The sequence below is a fragment of the Sebastes umbrosus genome, chromosome 6 (genome assembly GCF_015220745.1).
Source record: "Sebastes umbrosus isolate fSebUmb1 chromosome 6, fSebUmb1.pri, whole genome shotgun sequence".
In the NCBI taxonomy this organism is placed as follows: Eukaryota; Metazoa; Chordata; class Actinopteri; order Perciformes; family Sebastidae; genus Sebastes; species Sebastes umbrosus.
In genome coordinates, this window is record NC_051274.1 from 24,652,677 (window position 1) to 24,672,124 (window position 19,448).

A 19,448-nucleotide genomic window follows, 5' to 3' on the forward strand; every position below is an offset into this window, starting at 1 on the left:
TAATCACTTTTTTTCTTGCTCTAAAACTGAGCCCGCTATAACCTCCGAAATATCGATTGCGTTAATGCGTTTAAACAAAATTAGTGGCGTCAAAACGATTTTGCGTTAACGCGTTATTATCGCGTTAACTTTGACAGCCCTAATTAAAATCCAAAAAATGTCAACCTGATGGTGGCGCGAGAGGAAAAGTCGGGATCACCAAAGTCAGCAGACTTCTTGATAAAAGGACCATGAATGTCTGTACAAAGTTTTCTAGCAATGCATCCTATATTTTTTTAGATATTTCAGTCTGGACCACAGCGGTGGACCGATACACGCTGCCATCCCTAGAACCATGCCGCTAGGAACCATCAAATCCTGCCTTTACTTGCCTCCGCACATCTGTGTGTGAAGTGGGTGTGCTTCTTGGATTGCTTTTGGAAAGTAATAAAAATTGTCAGACGCAGCATTTTCGATCCCAAAGTTGGAAAGGTGTGAGGGGAGGCGGTTTCAGATGAACCGACGATCACTTCGTTGGAGGCATGCTAACTCCTTTAGTGTGTTCTTTTATGAAAGCTTAACCAACAACATGTCACGATAGTGATCATCATTATCCGTTTAGGGGTGAATAAGCCTTATGGTTGGAGTTTATTGGTCAATAACTCAGGTGGGAATGTGAGTCTGTATGTTAACGTGTTTGTGTTTAATTAAACCCTTTTTTATATTGTTTATTTCTTAACATATTAACCCCCATCCTTCTACCGCTCTCTTTCTATTCATCCCTTTCCTCTCCAGCTCTTGGAGTATGTTGGCAAAGGAAAGAGCATCATGGACGTGGGTTTGGCTCAGGCCCGCCAGCCGCTTACCACCCGCTGCCACTACTATGAAGTGGAGATCGTTGATGCTGGGGAGAAGTGCTACATTGCCCTGGGCCTGGCGAGAAGGGTGAGCTTTCTAAGAAAAAAAAAAACTTTTGACAACTTCACACACAGACACACACACAGACACACACACCTACACTCGGCAGTGAATTACGTTTTCTTGCTTTTGGCCCTTTACCCCATTTTTCCACACAGTTATACAAAAGGCAGCGTAGCTCGATGAACTCAAGAGATGTGGACTCCAGGAATAAGCTTCCTATTCGCTGACTCTTCCACTCTCCCCCTTTGGTCCCCATAGTTCAACAAGTTGTTGAGCTCACAACATGCTAATGATGGAAAACTTTGACAAAAAACCTGAATTGGGAATAAAGCGGGTAATTAGCATCTGCAAAATGTTCCTCAGGCTCTGTCCTGGGAATGCTGTAAACTTGTCCTAATGGAGGAGAAGCAGCGCATGTTGTGCGGAACGGTCATTTTCAAGATGTACACCATAGTGTAGAACAACATGGAGGCTCTGTAGTCCGGACTAAGACGGCAAACTTTATTCATTTCAACCTTGACAAAGGCAGCGCAGATCCACTCCTTCTGTTCTTACCTTTTACAGTAAAAATCCTACACATATACACTGCGTAACTGTAACCATTTACTTCAGACCGACTGCCAGATGCTGCTCTTGGTCAATAGTGTCCCGGTAGTTGGTCCTCTGCCTGCACAAATCTATTTGAATCCGTTATTGAAAAAACTGCCGGTATGAATAGTTTTGATGCGTAGTATTCACAGGTGAGTATTTGGCATTTTGGTGTTTTTCATTCGTCACACTCCCGGTGTGTAAAGGCCTTTAGCCAGTAAAGCCATTTTTAGAGGACACAGTCTTTGTGAAATAGACTCTACTAGTAGTAAACAAAGTGGTACTGTGGAAAGCTTTGTTTTCTTTCCCATTATCCAGCAGCTCAGCCATTCTCTTTTGGGTAGATTAAACACCTCCAAGAGGAAAATACAATAAGAGAAATTTTAACACCTCTCAATTTAAGCCCTTATTTCTTTTTCCAAAGAATGCACATGCGGTTCCCATTTCAGACTTAGCACTGCAGCTCTGCGAGTGACTATTACCATGTTGAACTGCTTTGAAGAGTAGAACAGACAAACCTGTAGATGTTTGGCAACTGAGTGAGACTGATACACATTAGAGGAATACTTCACCCACAAAACAGCCAATTAAACTGTTGTCAGGCCATTAAATAGGCGTTATCGGTCGCTATAAGCACAATAGATGTGGGTAAATAGGGGCCTACTACATCCAATATTAGATTTTATCATCTATTCACATGGTAGATCATCGAAAGAAGGTATAAAACGACACAACAGCGACCTCTACGGACCGCAGTAATTATGACGGAGCAGAAGCGGAAGTTAGGCGTTGTAGGATAGACAGCCTGGAACTCCATATGGTGTGGAGGACGGGGGCGATGGACACAGGTTCGCAACCCTTGTGTAGTTGTCTTTGTGTTCACAAGCGTTAAGTTTCACTTTCACTTTTGAAAGTTTGCGTAACTTTGGAACATTATTTAACCTCCTTTGCGACAAGCTAATATGACATGATGTCAGTATCTTCACTCTAGCTTTAAAACTGAACCCGCTACAACCTAAAAATCACAAGTTGCGTTGATGCGTTATCGCGTGCGAGAGAGCGTTCCTATTGGCTGTGCTCTGGTTATGTGACCGGAACTTGGCGTTCCTTCAACAGATTTCACAATGGCTGCCACAAACTTTCTCATTTTACAGCTAAACAGTGCACTACAAGATGATTCTGAAAACATTTGAGGGGAGATATAGGCATTAACGTAACATAATATTGATTCATATTTGATCAGCGCTGCCTAGTTTGACCGTTTGGTCGGAGTTTGCGAGTGATTGACAGCCAGCTCTCATAGACAGCAGATGGACAGCAGACCTCAGATCAGCTCTGACTGCTTGTTTTCCTCTGGTCTGTGAAATCAAATGCCGTTAGGAGCACCGAAGGACACAGAGGCACATGATTTTTTTCAGGTTACCTGTATCATGTACTATTGTCACGATATAGCGACCGTTTTATAGAAATAACTTTTTTTAATCATATTTACTCCAATCTCGCCTACTTCAGCTTTAAGCATAAACCGCGTCACGTTTGCGCAGGCTCACTACTCGTCTGTGCGAGTACTATAATAAATTGTAAGGTTTTAGAGAAAATGCATGTGTTAGGGAAGTAGTGAGCATACGACTGGATAAATGAGACTTGGATTAAACTGCACAAGTTGTGTTAGAGTTGTATAAACAGATGTTTTGCTGTTGTTAAACACGGCCCCCAATTTACGTCAATGCATTAAAACTTTTCCCCATTTTTGGATTATTCGTTCGCCATGGAGGCATGAGAGAAAAACAAAGTTTTCTTCACACCTTGCTAGGCTTATTAAAGGCAGGATTAAACTTGCATAAATGTCAGCTTTCTGATAGATTGATTCTCTCATAAAACCTATTTGCATTACATTTTACCTAATATTATTCTTCTGACTCAGGAACTATTTCTTCGACAGTATGGGTTCATGATTTGTGAGTTTTTTACTCCCTGTAAGTTTAGCCTCGAAAGTGTTATGAATGTGAAATATTAGTGACTGCCAAAGTCGAGGCCTGTGGAGAGCTGCCAGCACCGTCTCTCCCAGGGTCAAAACTCTGCTCCTTTTAATAACAAAAAATAAAAGATGAAACTTGTACATCTCTCAAGGTCTCAGAGGCACTTTATATAAAACAGGAACAGAGGGATGCACGCTGAATTACATTAAGACAAAGACAGCTATAGATGCATACAGATAGGGGAGGCTGAGAAATATACTTACACTGTATGTGTGAGCTCTACTTACAGGTTTCTATCCAAGTTGTGTCATGTTGTAAAATCTGAACATCCTTTTTGTGGACGGTCTCGTTAGGGTTGTTGGCTTTTGCAAAGTCGTTGATGTCTACCACCTGACATTGAAACAAGACATAATAAATCAGTAATGCTGGTGGTATTACCATCTTCATAGATGTGTTGCTTGCGAAACCACCTGGAGAAGGCAGTTTTGCCCATATTTCACCCTTAAAGTCAAACTCTAATACTGCAGCTACTCTGCATATTTATTTTATTTTTCAAGAGAGGATAAAACTGTTTTGGACATATTTGTGGAAACAAACCTCTAAGCTTCAGGCTTCTGGGTGGGCGTTTCCCTTGGCAGCGGTTGACTGACATCTGAAAAGCCGGTGTTGCTAGAAGACACACTACCAATATCAGTGCTGCACTACTGAAATCAGCACGTCATATTGTACTTCCTACATATGTTGATACAAAACGTTTCAACAAACCCACAAAACAGTGATTATTAGGGGTGGGAATCTCCAGAAGCCCCACCATACGATATTATCATGTTACGATACGTTACGATACGTTACATTTTGCGATACGCTGAGTATTGTGATGATATATTGCGATTTATTACCTTATTTCGACGTCTGTTTTATCTAATAAAATACAGTTTTCACTCTGTTCATCTCAGAGTTCTTCCTGACAAGCTAACATGACATGGTTGGTACCAATAGATTCCTTAGGTTTTCTAGTTTAATATGATACCATCTTCACTCTAGCTTTAAGATTTACCTGCTGTCAGATTGTTAAGATGTAAATAAGGTTATATAATAAAAGGTCGATACTTGACGTTAGTGTATCGATGTTATATTGCCACGCAAAATGTCGCGATACTATGCTGTATCGATTTTTCCCCCACCCCTAGTGATTGTGTACCGTTAACGATTACAACATTAAACATTTGCGAGAACCGTCGTGCTGTTGTATTTGTAATGTATTCACGCGGAAAATGGAAGCTACCACACTAGGATAACTAAGTTGATGTTAATAAGCCTAGCTTCCTCAGATAAGCACTGATTCCCGCTATACTTTACGTTTTGTTCATAATTTTTTGAAACTTGACCTTACTGTATAAAATGACCTGTGGTGACCTCTAGGATAATCACAGTCTCATGAAACTTTACAGCCACAAACTAGAGACCTAGGGCATTCAGAGGATTGATGAGTTTCCTAGGTAGATTGACAATAAGGGGGTTTCTGAGCAGTTTCCATAACAGAAGTGCTCGCCCTCAGATCGCCAAAAAATGCAATTCTTGCAGAAATCTCCAATTGTCAAAAGTTTTTGATACCAAATCACAGCACGGCTTTTTTATGGTGTTCCTCAAGGTCTTGGTGTCTTAATGTGGTATTTTGGAGGGGATTATTGATCATTTTTTATCAATTCTCGAGTGGTAAAAAATGGTTAAATTTAGCACCAAATCTGTGTAACAAATGGTATCAGCCCAAAAATTGCTGCAACAACTTATGAGACATTATAGAGCATGGCAATCGTCATCATATCCAGTATACTTCTATCATAATGTTCTAAACCTTTAGTCACTTTTAAACTTTTACACATTTGAATGAATTGATTAATGTTTATTTCTTATTTAGACTAGATCAACTTGACACACAGTGCTCAAATTAAAGAGTACATGTGCACACACACATGCTCTCAGTTAAACACACGCAGACGATGCTCCCATGGGTGAGGAAGAAGTTGAGTGGTGATAACTCCAGTCCCATTACCTCCTCAGAGTTCCTCTCTCTGCTACTTCTCTCTCTGCATCTGGGTTTCATTATAAAGACATTAAGCTTAAGTCCAGGCGAGGTGATAAAGCAGCAAATTGAAGGGCTTGGGTAATGACTGTTTACTCAAGAGCAGTCGCAAGCTTGCATGCTGGTCTTTTTCACACAGCGTCCCGTGGTACGAAGGCCTGAATATAAACACAAGTCCACTCATTAATGCCCGACAGACTGCCAGATTCGGCCTGTCTGTCTCGTTCTTTCTATTTGTTGTGGTTGCTGTCTTCAGGCTCAATTTTGTAGTCAATTTTCTTCACTTTACAAATCTCTTTCTCCTCCTTTGCCAACTCGCTCTCTCTTCCCATCTTAACATCTGCAGTAGCCGGTCACCGGTCAAGAAAAGTAACAATTTCAGTAGCAGCATAGCTCCTGTGATGGCAATGGCTACGTTTACAGGGTCATAGGTCATGTAAACAACATATTCCGTTTGTATATTCTGAATTAGGCCTTATTCCGAATGGAGCATTTTGCATGGTGATTCGTAATGCGCGGACACAGCAGCCCGCAAATGTGACTTTGACTTATGTCTTCACTCGCACACACAGAGGGATGAGGAGACAATGAGCACAGACAGAGCGGTAGCGGTGATCTCTCTGGTCACGGCGCGCTGCAGGTTGAGCCCTGACCCCAACGCCACACACACCTGGCCGAAGCTTTGAATATTCGCTGTTGATTACTACCGAAGCTCCGGAGCCCCAACAAATGGTGCTCAGGATAGCCGTATTTCCGCCCACGTAGTTGTTTTATGTGTATTGAAAATGTAATTTAATTTACACTTGTTTTCAATGAGGTCACAATGCGTCCTTGACCGACTCCGGAGGTGGTTTGGCCGATCGGATCACAATCCAAACACTATCCGATTGCAATCCGATCACCCAAAACCCATTTTAATACCAGGTGTAAAGGGGGTCTCCCTTCAGCCTCAGTTGTACTCTGTGTTTAGTTTACACTAAGATGGCGAACATGGTAAACATTATGTTTACTAAGCATCACCATGTCGACATGTGTCAGTACAAAAATTTTACCATGCTGACGTTAACATTTGTCTCAAAGCACCACAGTGCGTAAGTACAGCCTCACAGAGCTGCTAGCATGGCTGCAGACTCTTAGTCGTGACTGCATGCCCAAACATTGTCCCATTTCACTGCACTTTGTTTTAATTCTGGTCAAAGTGCAAAGATAAAATGAATAAAATAAAGGTTGAGTTTTGAGATGTTAATATCAAATTGGCTGTTTAAAAAAAGGTGGAGGTAAATTTTTGAATCCCCCAAGCCACAGTTGCCAGTTTCCTGTCCAAAAGGGAAGTACGAGGAATTTGTGCAATGTGATAAGTGTGAATGCTTTGTTGTGTGTTCGTAATCTTAGATCTGTTTTGACCCCACTTCAATTCCAAGACCTGGCATGACCTCACGCTTCTCTCTCTCTCTCTCTCTCTCTCTCTCATTCCTCTGAAGATAAGGGTTTCCATGAATGTACAGCATGCATATGCACGGTTGTTTTTCATCCGGTACAAACAGCGGTTGCTAGGCTGTGGGACAAAGAGAGATCTATCCTTAGTTATGGGGTGGATGGAGCGTAGAGGGTAGATGGGAGTCCGGGGGGGCGGCTGCAAGGTAGAACGTCAGGAGGCAGAAAAATCAAGGGAAGCTATTCAGAATATGAAAAACACAGGAAAAAAGCAGGAAAACCCTGATGTCCTGAAAAACAAACAAAACCCTACAAAAAAGAAAAAGATCATAACCCCTCCGTGAGGACAGGGAAGTGAAGAAGCAGGTAGGGGAGAAAGGTTGAACATGGGAAGATGGATAGATAGATGTCATAGTCGTGACTGAAGGGACAGACATGTGGTTCAGTGTCTGAATGAAACTGATGGTTTTCTCAGACCACCCGTGAACCATCTGTATCTGATGACTGTATTTCATTCACTCTCTGTTCATGTGCATAAATAAAGTCATAAAGCCGCTCGGGAGGCTGGAACGGCAGTGCTTCCTGTCCTGGTATGACCCGGGCCTGGGATCAGCTCTCTTCCTCTTCCTCCTGTGATGCAGCAGTCCTACTGACTGCTGCTGCTGTGAACCTGTTTATTCGAGCAGGGTCATTTTAGGATAAAACAAAGGACCGGTCACTGTGCCAAGGCCTGATCTGGAGGCTTAAGAAGACGCAGCACCACCAGCACTATAATATGCATGAGGTGTATCTTGTATTTAGAACGGCAACAACTTGACAGACAATTAATCTACTGTTTTCAGCATCAAATAATTATGTCATTTCTTTGCCAAACATTTGCTGTTCCCGGCCTCTCCAATGTGAGAATTTGATAGTTTTCTTTGGCATACATGACATTAAACTATTTAAGATGGGTTTTGGACTGTTGGTCGGAAAAAGCAAGACGTTTGAGGACAATGGGGAAATTCTCACATGCATTCTTCACTATTTTCTAACATTTTTAATACAAAACATTTAATTTATTAATTGAGGAAATAATCAGTAGATTAATTGATGATGAAAATAAATGGTAGTTGCAGTCCTACTTAAGAGGAACTATGGGCCACAGGACCTCACTGTCAGGGATTAAAGGGGCGTTCACAAGCCATAGTCCGTTTGGCTAGTCCGAATCAGAGTGAAATTGATACTTTTGGTTTGTTTTCTATTTAGTCTGGTTCTGTTTCACAGCGCACAAATTTAAGCAGACCAAAAGAAAAATTAATTTCCTGAGGGGCGTGTGCGAAGGAGCACGACCAGAGTTTTTTCACTCTGACTCTGGCACTGATCTACTGTGAGCATGAATCCCTTCTTCTCCAATTTATCTGGAATGACTTCATAAATGTCACTATGTTTGCTGACTTTATTCAGCATGTTCTGGGTGTGCTCTTCAGCCCAGATGTCAAACAAACATTGGACTTCTGCAGAAGTCCAGGTCAGTCCTCTCCCACTCATGTTAACTTGTAGTTTATGTGTCCATCTCAACAAATGCCTATGCTGGCAGCCCGTAAACCCCTGCCGTTTGGTTCCCTTCTTAGAAGTGGGTCGGATTATGTTCTGACTGCAATCGAACCGCAATAGGGTTCGCTTGGAAACGGTCAGAGACCGTTTGCGAGGACTCGCACCAGAGGTTGAACCTCACCAGAGTTCCATTAAAATGGACTAAATGCTGGCTTGTAAAAGCACCCAAAAGTTTTCTTTATCACATTGGAGTTTGTGTTTTCACATTGGATACTGTTTTGGTTCACTCTCACCGCTATCATAGTGTCGTTTTCACCTTCAGCAATCAGCTGTTTCAGGCAACATGTGCAACATAGTCTGCTCTCTCTCTGACTCATGGATGTATTATAGAACACAAAGATGCTGTCTACACCGGCTCCGTCATGTCCGCGAATTTCAAAGTGTCGAGCAGCAAAGGCGCAGCCAAACTTTCGGTGCAGTTTTCCTTTGATATGTAGCATTCCTGATCTATTTTTCCATCGACACCGTTGCATATGATTGTGTTATAAGAGTAGCGTGGCTCGATAGGGCAGCGCATAGTGTGTGTGCGTAGCGAGTGTGTGGTTGAAGAAGAGAGGGAGAGAGAGACGGTGCCTGCACTCAGGGCAGACAGCTGTTGGCAATCGGAGCAGAGGAGAAATTAGCAGTAAAGTTGTCAAGTGGGGTAGTAAACGTACAGTGTAGGTTACAGTTTGCCCATGAATAAACACTGCAGCTCCTCAATAGCCAAGAAGCTCCTGTGTCTTGCTTCCCAGCTGCTGGGCAAAAAGAAGGGAGAGTCTGTAGGATTAGAAACCAGAGAGCAGCACACTTTGCTCCGCTGCAAAATGTAGATAAATATATGTATTCAGTACCTTTTTATTGGGCAACAACCTTGCATTTATGCGTGTATTGTCAAAAAAATAGACCTGAAGCTTAAATAAAAGCGAGGAATCTTTCCGTATGTCCTTCGCATATCTCGAGAACCGATCATCCGATGTACTTCACACTCGGCGGGTGTGTTGTGGGGAAACCGTGGAGTGCTTTGTAGAATTTGGACCCACAACATGTTCAATACTAGTAAACTTTGAATAAACAAGCGAACAGCGCTCTGTGCAGCAGAGGGGGCGGGGCTTCAGGGCTCTGCAGACTGAGACGAGCATGTCGTCCACAGCGGGCAGACTGCTGCTCATTGAGTGCATTTCAGTTTTGATGCTGGATATACTAACGTCACAACCAAACTGTTCTTCACTTCCCTGGAGACAACGAGCGATGAGGGCAGCTCGACAACGCTGCAAGTAGCACTTCCTTGGGGCCAAACAATCAGCCCGCTCAGAGCGGTTAGCGCTACGAACAACGCTGCAAACAGCAATATCGGTACGCCACCGGGAGCCAAACAGTCAACCCAATCCGAACTGCCACGTGTCCAAATGGGCACGCCACGAACGGGCACTGCACTAGTAGATAAAAAAGAGAGCGTACCGGTTGGCTTGCGTGGTGAAGAAATTGTCTTGCATGTTTTGCATCTTCTGATCAGACCAGCGATCAAACTATTTAAAACGAATATCGGCCGATAACGATCAGTGGCCGATTGATCGGAGCACCGTTAGACGCACTTGGGCAAAAACTTGTATAATACGAGTAGAACACAACAAAGTGTGAACTCTGCCACGTCACCTTTTCTGCCAGTCAGTCAATAACACAACAAACTTTATCCGTTTTATGTGTTTGTATCAAGAAAACATTTGCATATGAAACTTGAATCCATACAAAGTGATGAACATGCCCAAACACATGCACACAGATAGGCTGTTGTTGTCTTCACTAATGTCAGACGCTTTCTGTCATCGTGTGAGGAGCTGGAGGATTTAGCCCGATGACACGAGGTTAGACAAACAGACCTGCATTAGTTCCCTTGTGTGGTTGTGTGGGCACGTACAAACAGAAACGCACTACTTTCCCTCCTTACAAACTGTACCTTCAGCACACACACACACACACCCATACACTCACATCTGTGGTACTCCACATTTTTAGACAGCTCTGTGATATGCCAGAGTGATAGCTGCTGGAGATGATGGGTATCTGCTTCCACACGGTTCCCCACTCGGCCCGCACCTTTCCGCTCTTCCTTCTTTCAGACTTGTTTACTCTGCCACCGTGTGGAAATGCAGGCTGCTCTGATGACACCGGTGTAGCAGCTGTGGATCTGATACTGCAGGGCTTTGCTCCGCCATGCCGTGGACACAACGCCAGTGTTTGTTGTTCTTAGAAGCAGCTTGCATTTCAATGACTGCTTCTGCAGGCCAACGGGGGGGTAGGCACCACGTTTCTAAAGTTTTACGGTACGTGAGAGCGGACCAGCTGGTTAACCTGGCACTCTCTCTCTAAAATGCATTCCATCATATGTTGATAGAGAAGGAGTGTAGGTGTAATTTAGTGGCGCCACCACTGATTGAAAAACAGAAATCACAGCATTAGCTGTTGTAATTTCCAAACCACAATAGGTTGGAATGTTTCTTTTATCAGAGAAAGGAAAGCCGTTCCAAGTCCCACAAAACAATATCATCTGCGCTTAACAGAATTTATAGCTAAAAAAACACCTTTATTTTCACTCTGAAGATTGAAATCTTATTTTTACACCATCAAATTGTTTCTCAGGTATTTAGACATCCTGTATAAAAATATTATGCCCCTACATACCACAATGAATGCAAACTATTTGGTTAAAAAAAAGAAAGATATCATGGTGATGTATTTTGATGGTGTTTCTGTTCTCCATGCCGTTGAAGCAGCTGCAGTTTGTCAAATTAATTTGAAGACAAAATTGTGTTGTTTTTTTGCCAGTTGATTGTTCAGCCCTGTCCGCCTTAGTTACTGTTGCTACACCTGTCAAGTAGGGCTGGACGATATGACGTCATACCGTTTCCACCGTGCAATGGTAGAAATGTGTACACCGGTAGAGTTTTGGCAATACCGTTTCCACCGTGGTAGCAAGTCTCGCGTGATCTCATGGTTCTTGTGTGAATCCAGTTGCCTCGCAAGGTAACATGATTTGGGCAGACATGGAGAAGGAGGAGAGTGAAGATGTAAACGCAGAGCAGGAGGAGACATCGCAACCAACCCAAGATGAGGAAGAACTCTGGTTACATGATTACCAGACATTTGCACACTAGTTTATTTTCTTTTGTCGGTTGTTTTAAATGAAAGATGAGCAAATCCTGCAGGAAAAGTCAAGTCCTTTTTTCTTTTGATATACTCCACAATACAAATTTGTGATTTTTTTGTGATTAAAGTCAAGCTGGTATTTATTTTGCACAATTTTAGTTTTACTGTTTTGAGTCTTTTTTTTTTTTTTTTTACAGTTACTGTATCGTGATATAATATTACATATACCATGATAGAGGATTTTGTCCATATCGCCCACCCCTACTGTCAAGCTGTCCAGCATGGCACATATGCAGTTTGATGACAATGACAGATCTATGACTCAACATTTTTAGTAATTAAAAAAAAAACAATTGGTCCTTGATTTTAGAGGTAGGCTCGGCTGAAATGACGACTGTCACTAGCAAATTTTGCAGATTTCAGCTGTCACTAGCTGGCTGATTAATACTTAACATTCGCTCTGAGTCGGTTGAAAATGTTTTTTCCAGCTGACTTTATAATATTTCCAGCTGCCTCCTATTTATAACAAGAGTCTTGTGTAAATGTTCTTACATATGCACATGTTATGCTAAAAGCCAGCCTTACCAGCTAATGAATAAGGATGTTCCTAACAACTAATTTCCCTGACGTTTAAACGTAAGTTTAAACTTAGAGTAGTCGACTGGTCTAAAAGTAAGAAAACACTCAGAAAACAGTCAAAATTGATAAAAATTTAATCAATAAGGTTAAACATTGTGTATAAGAGCCATTTAAAATCATTAATCATATTCTTAAATATCCAAATTGTATTTTAAATGCCGCTGAAGTCAATATTTCCCCAGTGTCCGCTCTGGTTGACCGGTTAGGAATGCGCCTCACAAACCTGGTGTGTGGTCTAATATTTGTTGAAACGCCAGCAGGGACTGTAGTCTAAGAGGAGTCATGGTTTGGCATCGCTTATAGGCTACCATTAGTATCTTAGTGTGCAAGTTGTATTACCTTACATCTTCTCTTCCCTCTATCTCTCTCAAACACACACACACATATAGCTTGATCATCTTTGTAACTCAGTCCAAAAGTCAAAATCTACTGAAAAAAGGATAGATGTAATCATTTCCAATATTCACAACATGTTTTTATGTAACAAAATATTCTGCTTCAATTCATATTTGTTGGCATTTAGCCTTTCGAAAACAAGTTTTTCACTGCGGTCAAAAAGCTGTTTACGTAAGAGGAGGTGGGAGCTGCAGGAAGAGCAGCAGCTCTCCACAGCAACGGCTGAGACAGCATATGTCAATATGTCATTTAAATGTGTACATATAATAAGTTTAACGGACAAGTATTTCTGGTACCGTTTAATCGACCAGTTGAATAATTGCCCACATCCCTACTAATGATCCATGTAGAAGACATGGAAGTAAAGGAACGGCATTGCTCTTGTATTGAAGTGTAGATAGTTGGTCCAAGTATTGTAAGTATGATTAGGAAAAATGTGCGATCCGACTATTATTTGGTTCTAACATAATTCCTTTTTGGCTTTGGTTTGTCACTGTGCTAATATTACGTGTGACGTAATGTTGATTCGCAGACTTACTTGGGTGGATAGATTCATGAAATAACTAGCTAGTTTGTAATAACTGCTATAACGGTAGCAGAAGACTGTCCATTGTTCCAAAAGTACATTGCTCCAAAAATACACACTCCGTGCAATAAACAGAAGCACATGGCTAATTATTATGCAGAATGACATGATCGGACCGACAGCTAGCTATGCAGTACCTCTGCTGGGCATTAGTTTTAATGGCTAGCCTGTTATTAGCCTCGCTGGGTGCTGTAGTTCTAGCGTTAGCTGTCAAGGAGGAGTAGGGAAACCTCTGCATTGCTCTTCAGTTCTTTACGTTCCCGCAGCTCTCTCCATCTCGGAAATGCCTCTCCGATGTTGACCCTCATCTGATCTCTCTTTTTATTGTTGTTTCTTTGTCTCTCTCTTCTTCCGTTTATCACTATACCCCGTTGTAGGCAAAGGAGGAATCGGAAACTTAACGCAGGTCGCCATAGCTCTTGAACTTCTGCGTCCGTTCTGCGCGCACGCCGCCGAACCAAAACACGGAACTCGAGACCCTTGTTTGTACAGAGTCGCTGTGATTGGCTAGTTACGTGCTAGCTAACCCTGATTGGTTGTTTGATTCGGATCGAACCTGTTTTTAAAAAAACTAAATACAAGGAGGCAGGCGCTCACAGACGCAGACACATATTTTTTTTAAAGGAACCCTTCAATTAAATATTGTTTGTGACATGCAATGGTCAAAATTTGTTATTTCAACCGAAATTATAATTAACTAATATCACCTACTCCAGCTTTAACTTAAATACATGTTTTCATATTTAACATTACAAGAGAAAAGGCTCCTAAGATGAGGACTATATAACTACATTTATATTTTGACTTGAAAATGGCGCTTAAGACAATCCATCCAACAGTTTCAGTTCACTCTGAAACATATATGTGTTAGAGGAAAAGCCTGAGGATCACCAAAAGTCAGTCAGCTTCGTCTTCTGGGGACCATGAATGTCTGTATGAAATTGTATTGCAATCCATCCAATAGTTGTCGAGGTATTTCAGTCTGGACCAAAGTGGTCGACTGACCGACATCGTCATCCCGCTCTTCATAAATAAGTGATACTGTAATGCTTCATTCTCAGCGTGTAGGGAAGGAAGTGCTGCTTCTGTTTTTCTCACTAACCCACCATGTTTATCTGCTGTGTAGAGCACACCGAGTAGATGTTTTGAATTAGAGATGATGGCCACAACAATTACCCAAGAAGATGGCTATGAAAACATGCATTTAACAGTTGATCCGGTCATCAGACACAAGTCTGCGGTTTACATTAAAACACCATAAATCTACCCGTTATTCGTTTAGCTGTTCCTAATGTTGTCTTATTTCAGAGTGTTCATCCAAATCACTGATCAGATCAGAGCCTGTGGGTCATCAATCAGGGAGCAAAACACCCAGACGTTACTCTCCACCTCGTGGAGCGTCAGCCCACACGCCAGTCAGCCAGAGGAATCCTCGGGCTTGTGGTTGAGACGAGGGGGAAGAGGAGCAGACTTGGCGGATCAAGGGGTTTCAGGCTTGGAGGAGTAGCTGCATTCCTCCATGTCTCTCTGTCTTCCTCTGCTGATGTCTCACTCTGTCCTTCTCTCTCTCTCTCTCTCGCTCGCTTTCCCCCCATCCATCTCCATTTCCTGTTCCTCAAGCCCCAATGGGGTTGTCAGACAGGATCGTTGATGTTTCCCTGATGTCCTGTCTCTAAATGCTGCACTCCGGAATGCTTGGCCCGACCGCTATGTCTGTCTGCAGTGTCCCGATTACTCATTCCTGCACACAGGTGCTAATAGTAATAATTTCATCGGCCCTGTTTTGTTTTTGAGTAATGTATCGCCTCTTCAGTCATCACTGGATGTTCTTTTGTTTGGATAGCTTCTCCCAGGCTGACATTTCTTCCTTTTTTAGACGTCATCCTGGTCATATTTTGGATTCTTGCGACAAGCTGACAATGAAATGTTGTCTTTTTATGTGTGTTAATACAAGCTGAAAAGAAAAGCAGTAGGGAGAGTTCATCTGAGAGAGAACGTGAACAAGAAAGCATTTAAGATGTAGCCTACTGAGAGATGAAAGAGGAGCGTAATGTCATTGCCCTCCTTCTCCTCCTCCTCCTTCCTATCCTGTTCTGTAATGTGTTTCTACGGTAATGTAGGTGCAGTCAAGATGACAGATAAAGATCTCTGGTAATTACCTCTGAGTCATACTCTGATGTTATCCGAAAGTTGGCCCACTAGTTATTTCTGTTGGCACGGTGAAACCTGGAGAAATGCATACATACTGTACATGCACACAGATGGAGAAAGAGTCAAACACTAGGTGCGTTCACATCCACCTGTTTTTATGCGCATTTTCAATTTGCGTGTGAAAAAAACGTCGGAAAAAAACTCAAAATGTCGCAAAAAAAGTTTTTACACTTTGCTGAGGTGCAAAAAAACCCCAAAATGCAACAATGGAAACAGAGTTGGCGTATAAATGACGACGTACGTGAAGCATGTGACTTCCAACGTCCGCTGAAGAGATGAAAACATTGCTCCTTCCTCTCATTAATACATGAAACAAACAGAAATGTCATATTTCCATTGGGTTTTCTTTATTGTTTTTCACTGTTTGAGGTTCGGCTGGCGCTCTTTGATTTCCGTCATCTTGTTGCACCTTCTTTTTTCTGCAATGGTATAATGGTTTTCCAACTGAAGAATTGGCGCCGCCTATTGCTTATCTCGATGAACCAACTCATAATCACATAACGGTAGTGGATGGAAACAGCGTTGTAGACATGAGTTTATGGTCTCAATCGCTAGTTTCACATCTTCTTCAATACAGCATGATGTTCATTTAGTAAATTATGGTCCCATTTAGAGTCAAATAGACCATAAAGCAGGGGATGCTTTAGGGCGTGGCTACCTTGTGACTGACAGGTCGCTACCACGGAGTTGTCCGGTCTGGGAGTTGTCCGTGTTTTCATCTTACAACTTTAACCCTTTCACAGTGTGTTTTCAGTTCATGAAAGTTAATTGTATCATTTTGGTCGGCCTAAAACTTTCTTATTCAGCGTTCGGTTGTACTTAGCTCCATCCTCTCGTGTCTCTTCTGGTTGCAAAAAAAAAAAAAACAAGATGGTAACAGCCAAAATGACGAACTCGAGGTTTCAAACTGTAGTCCACAAACCAATGGGTGACGTCACGGTGACTACGTCCACTTCTTATGTACAGTCTATGGCCATAACTCAAGAATTCATATGCTAAATACTGTATGACCATTTCACACAAATGTCTAATAGGATAAAATGATAATAATGATGAGGTGATGACATTTTGGACAAACATTGATGTAAACTGCAATTTGACTGGTTGGCAGAGGCATACAACCGTGAGGCGTTTTTTTCCCGTCATATTGATGTTAGGCTATATAAATGAAAATTGACTTGACTTGGTAGTCACAGAAATTACCTGGTGTAGTTTTTATTGGAACAAAACCTCTCCATGGCACATTAGTTAAAATAAATCATATCCATGACTGTCAAAATGTTTATTTGTGTGACCTGTGTAACTTTGTGTGTGTGCAGGACTACCCCAGGAACAGACACCCGGGATGGAGCCGGGGGTCGGTGGCGTACCACGCTGGTGAGATATCCATTTTCTCTCTTTCACTTCTTCTCTCAGTCTTTAGAGTTATATTTCTCAGAAATAAGGTTGTTTATTTCCTTTTATGTGTGTGGAATTCCCCCTATAGTCCTGCTCGGATTAAATAAATAAATCGACTTCCTCTAAAGCATCTATCTGCTGCTTTTAGATGCAAACATCACAGAGCGCCGCCTCAGCTGGATGTTAAGGTGCCTAGCACAAAGAGAGATCAAGGAGGATTAAAAGCACAGAGAGCCGATAAAAGAGACGGTGACAGCATCAGAAAGAGGAGAAGGATCTTATCTCCATCTTTCTGTGGGAGTTTGGACATCTAAATATCTCTCTGAGCAACGAACCAAAAAAAACAAGACACAAAAAGTGTAGTTATCTTTATCTTCCCGAGCTCCCACAGACACATGTTAAGTCTTGGTTGTTTGCGACGACAGGCCTGTGAACATTATCTGTGCAGGCATCTGCTCAAAACCCCCACAGCTCCCATTCCAGGCCTCAGCACCCCTCGCTATCAGCGCTAAGAGATTAAACGCTGCTGCCATGATATGAGGATAGCGGTGAGCTAGGTAGGTGGTTGTTATTACACCGTACAAGCTACAGTAGGTTCACCGGTACTTTATCTGACAATCCGCTTTCACAGCCATGATCTTGTTAGTCCTTATCAGACCGAAGCCGGCTTTTTTATCAACGTTATTTTGGTCTGAAGCATCCTATTGTTGATCTCTCTCACAGGGGATCTAACTCGAATGATTCACATGCCACAAATCTCACTTTCTGTCGTATGATTTTCTCACCAGGGAACGTATATGATTTTTTTATTTTTAGAGGAAGGTTTATATACTTTCCTCCAGTTGACCTCCAAATCAGCTATCAAAACACATTTTCTTGTTCACTCCGCACATTCCATTCATGTTTCGAGGTGATGTTTATAGTCCTAAATCCCCATATCCCTTCGCAGATTCCATTTATACTTTGGATACATTAATAATAATAACAGTTGATGCTGCGCGTCCTGCCGGGGTCTGTGGACGATACCTCACTGCTGAGTGACAGACGAGGCCGGTCATTCACAGAGGCTCACCATGCCAGTCCCAGAGGTCTAGCGCTGCGGTCTGCCTGGTTTGGCTCCTGTGCGTCGGACACCACAGAAATGTGCACGCCCCAGCACAGCTCCCATTAATCTTATTTGTTAGAGACTAAAATGATGTATGTGGTTTTCCACGCTGTGCGTATGAGGTTTGCCTTCCCCATGCTTGGGTTAAGGTGCAGGCTCTGATCCAGCTACTTAAAATCAACAGCCGGGGCCTCTTCTTCATGTCTCCCCTCGCTCCTCCATGCAGCCCAGACTTTCACCCAACAGCTCAGGAACCTCAAGAATTGCACGCAGACGCTCTTTGGCAGAGTGACAGAAACTGAATGTATACACAGTATTGTATGCACTAGGTCATATAACCGCAGCAGAAATTGCTTAAAAAAGGAATGACTTTGTTACCTTGGTTTTCCTGCTCTGTGTGAGCCAAGAACGCCATGAAGAGGTGCTTCTGTGACACATGGGACCTCTGTTTATTAACTTTTATGGTTCGTTTTTGTATTTGACCTCAGTATCTAAAGGGCCAGGATATTCTTGGCAGGGCTTAGCTTTGTATAGGCTCATTGTTATATACTTTTGGGTGCTTTAAGTGTAATTGCTTTGTGGTGGAAAAATGGTTTAAAGGTTTAAAAACAAAATAGAACAAATCTTTGTATAAATACATTAATCAAACAATTATGTATGCTAAATATTATTCCAACCTGATATATAGTGTTCTCTTAAATTCTTCTCGTGCAAAAAAGGGCACATTTTGAACGGGCACTGCACTAATATTTTACAAATACAATCCTGTCCAAGAGCAGTAACGCAACATCAGTTAGTCCCTTCTCTACTTTTCTCCAACGAGGAAAAGCTACACCAATGGCGATCCGTGTGCGTCCTCGCAGTTGATCGCTTTCTTCCTCTGAATGTCAAGTTTCTTTTTATCTGGAGCATCCACGTCAGAAAGTTTTCTTGGGCGCTTCTTAGGATTTTCCGCCATAGCTTCCTCCATACTCCTAGCTGCTGCTCCGTTGGTCTCTCCCCCCTTTACCTCTGCCTGGTTGGCGTAAAACGCATGACTTCTGGTGTGCAACCGTGGGAAAGTCACCATAAATGCCAGACACCACAACTCCGGTATACTGTGAAATACAGAGAGCTTTCCCTGGTGGTGATGGGCTTAGTCAGCATTGTGTGAACTTGTTTGGCAAGGTCTTAAATACGTTCATTTATATGTAAAAGTCCCGCACTCTAGCTTAAATTTAGAACTTAAAATCTTTGATCTAAATAAAACATAATCCATGATAGATCAATTGAAATGCATACAAACCTATAAAAAACTGTTATGAAAAGACGACATTTCAATGTCTTCTAAATGCTATAAACAAACAAAATGTGCAATTGCATTCAGCAACAACTATTTACACAGATAGATATCTCTAATAGAGCAGA

At 42.1% G+C, this 19,448-nt stretch overlaps 1 protein-coding gene across 1 annotated transcript in view; it reads left to right on the forward strand.

The window, feature by feature from the left end:
* Nucleotides 1-19,448, forward strand: part of LOC119489983 (SPRY domain-containing protein 3-like) — a 59,888-nt gene that overhangs the window by 27,964 nt on the left and 12,476 nt on the right. The window contains exons 7-8 of the mRNA XM_037773064.1: nt 775-924; nt 16,858-16,915. Of these exons, the coding sequence (XP_037628992.1) occupies nt 775-924; nt 16,858-16,915 (208 nt within the window). The remainder of the gene's footprint in view (nt 1-774; nt 925-16,857; nt 16,916-19,448) is intronic.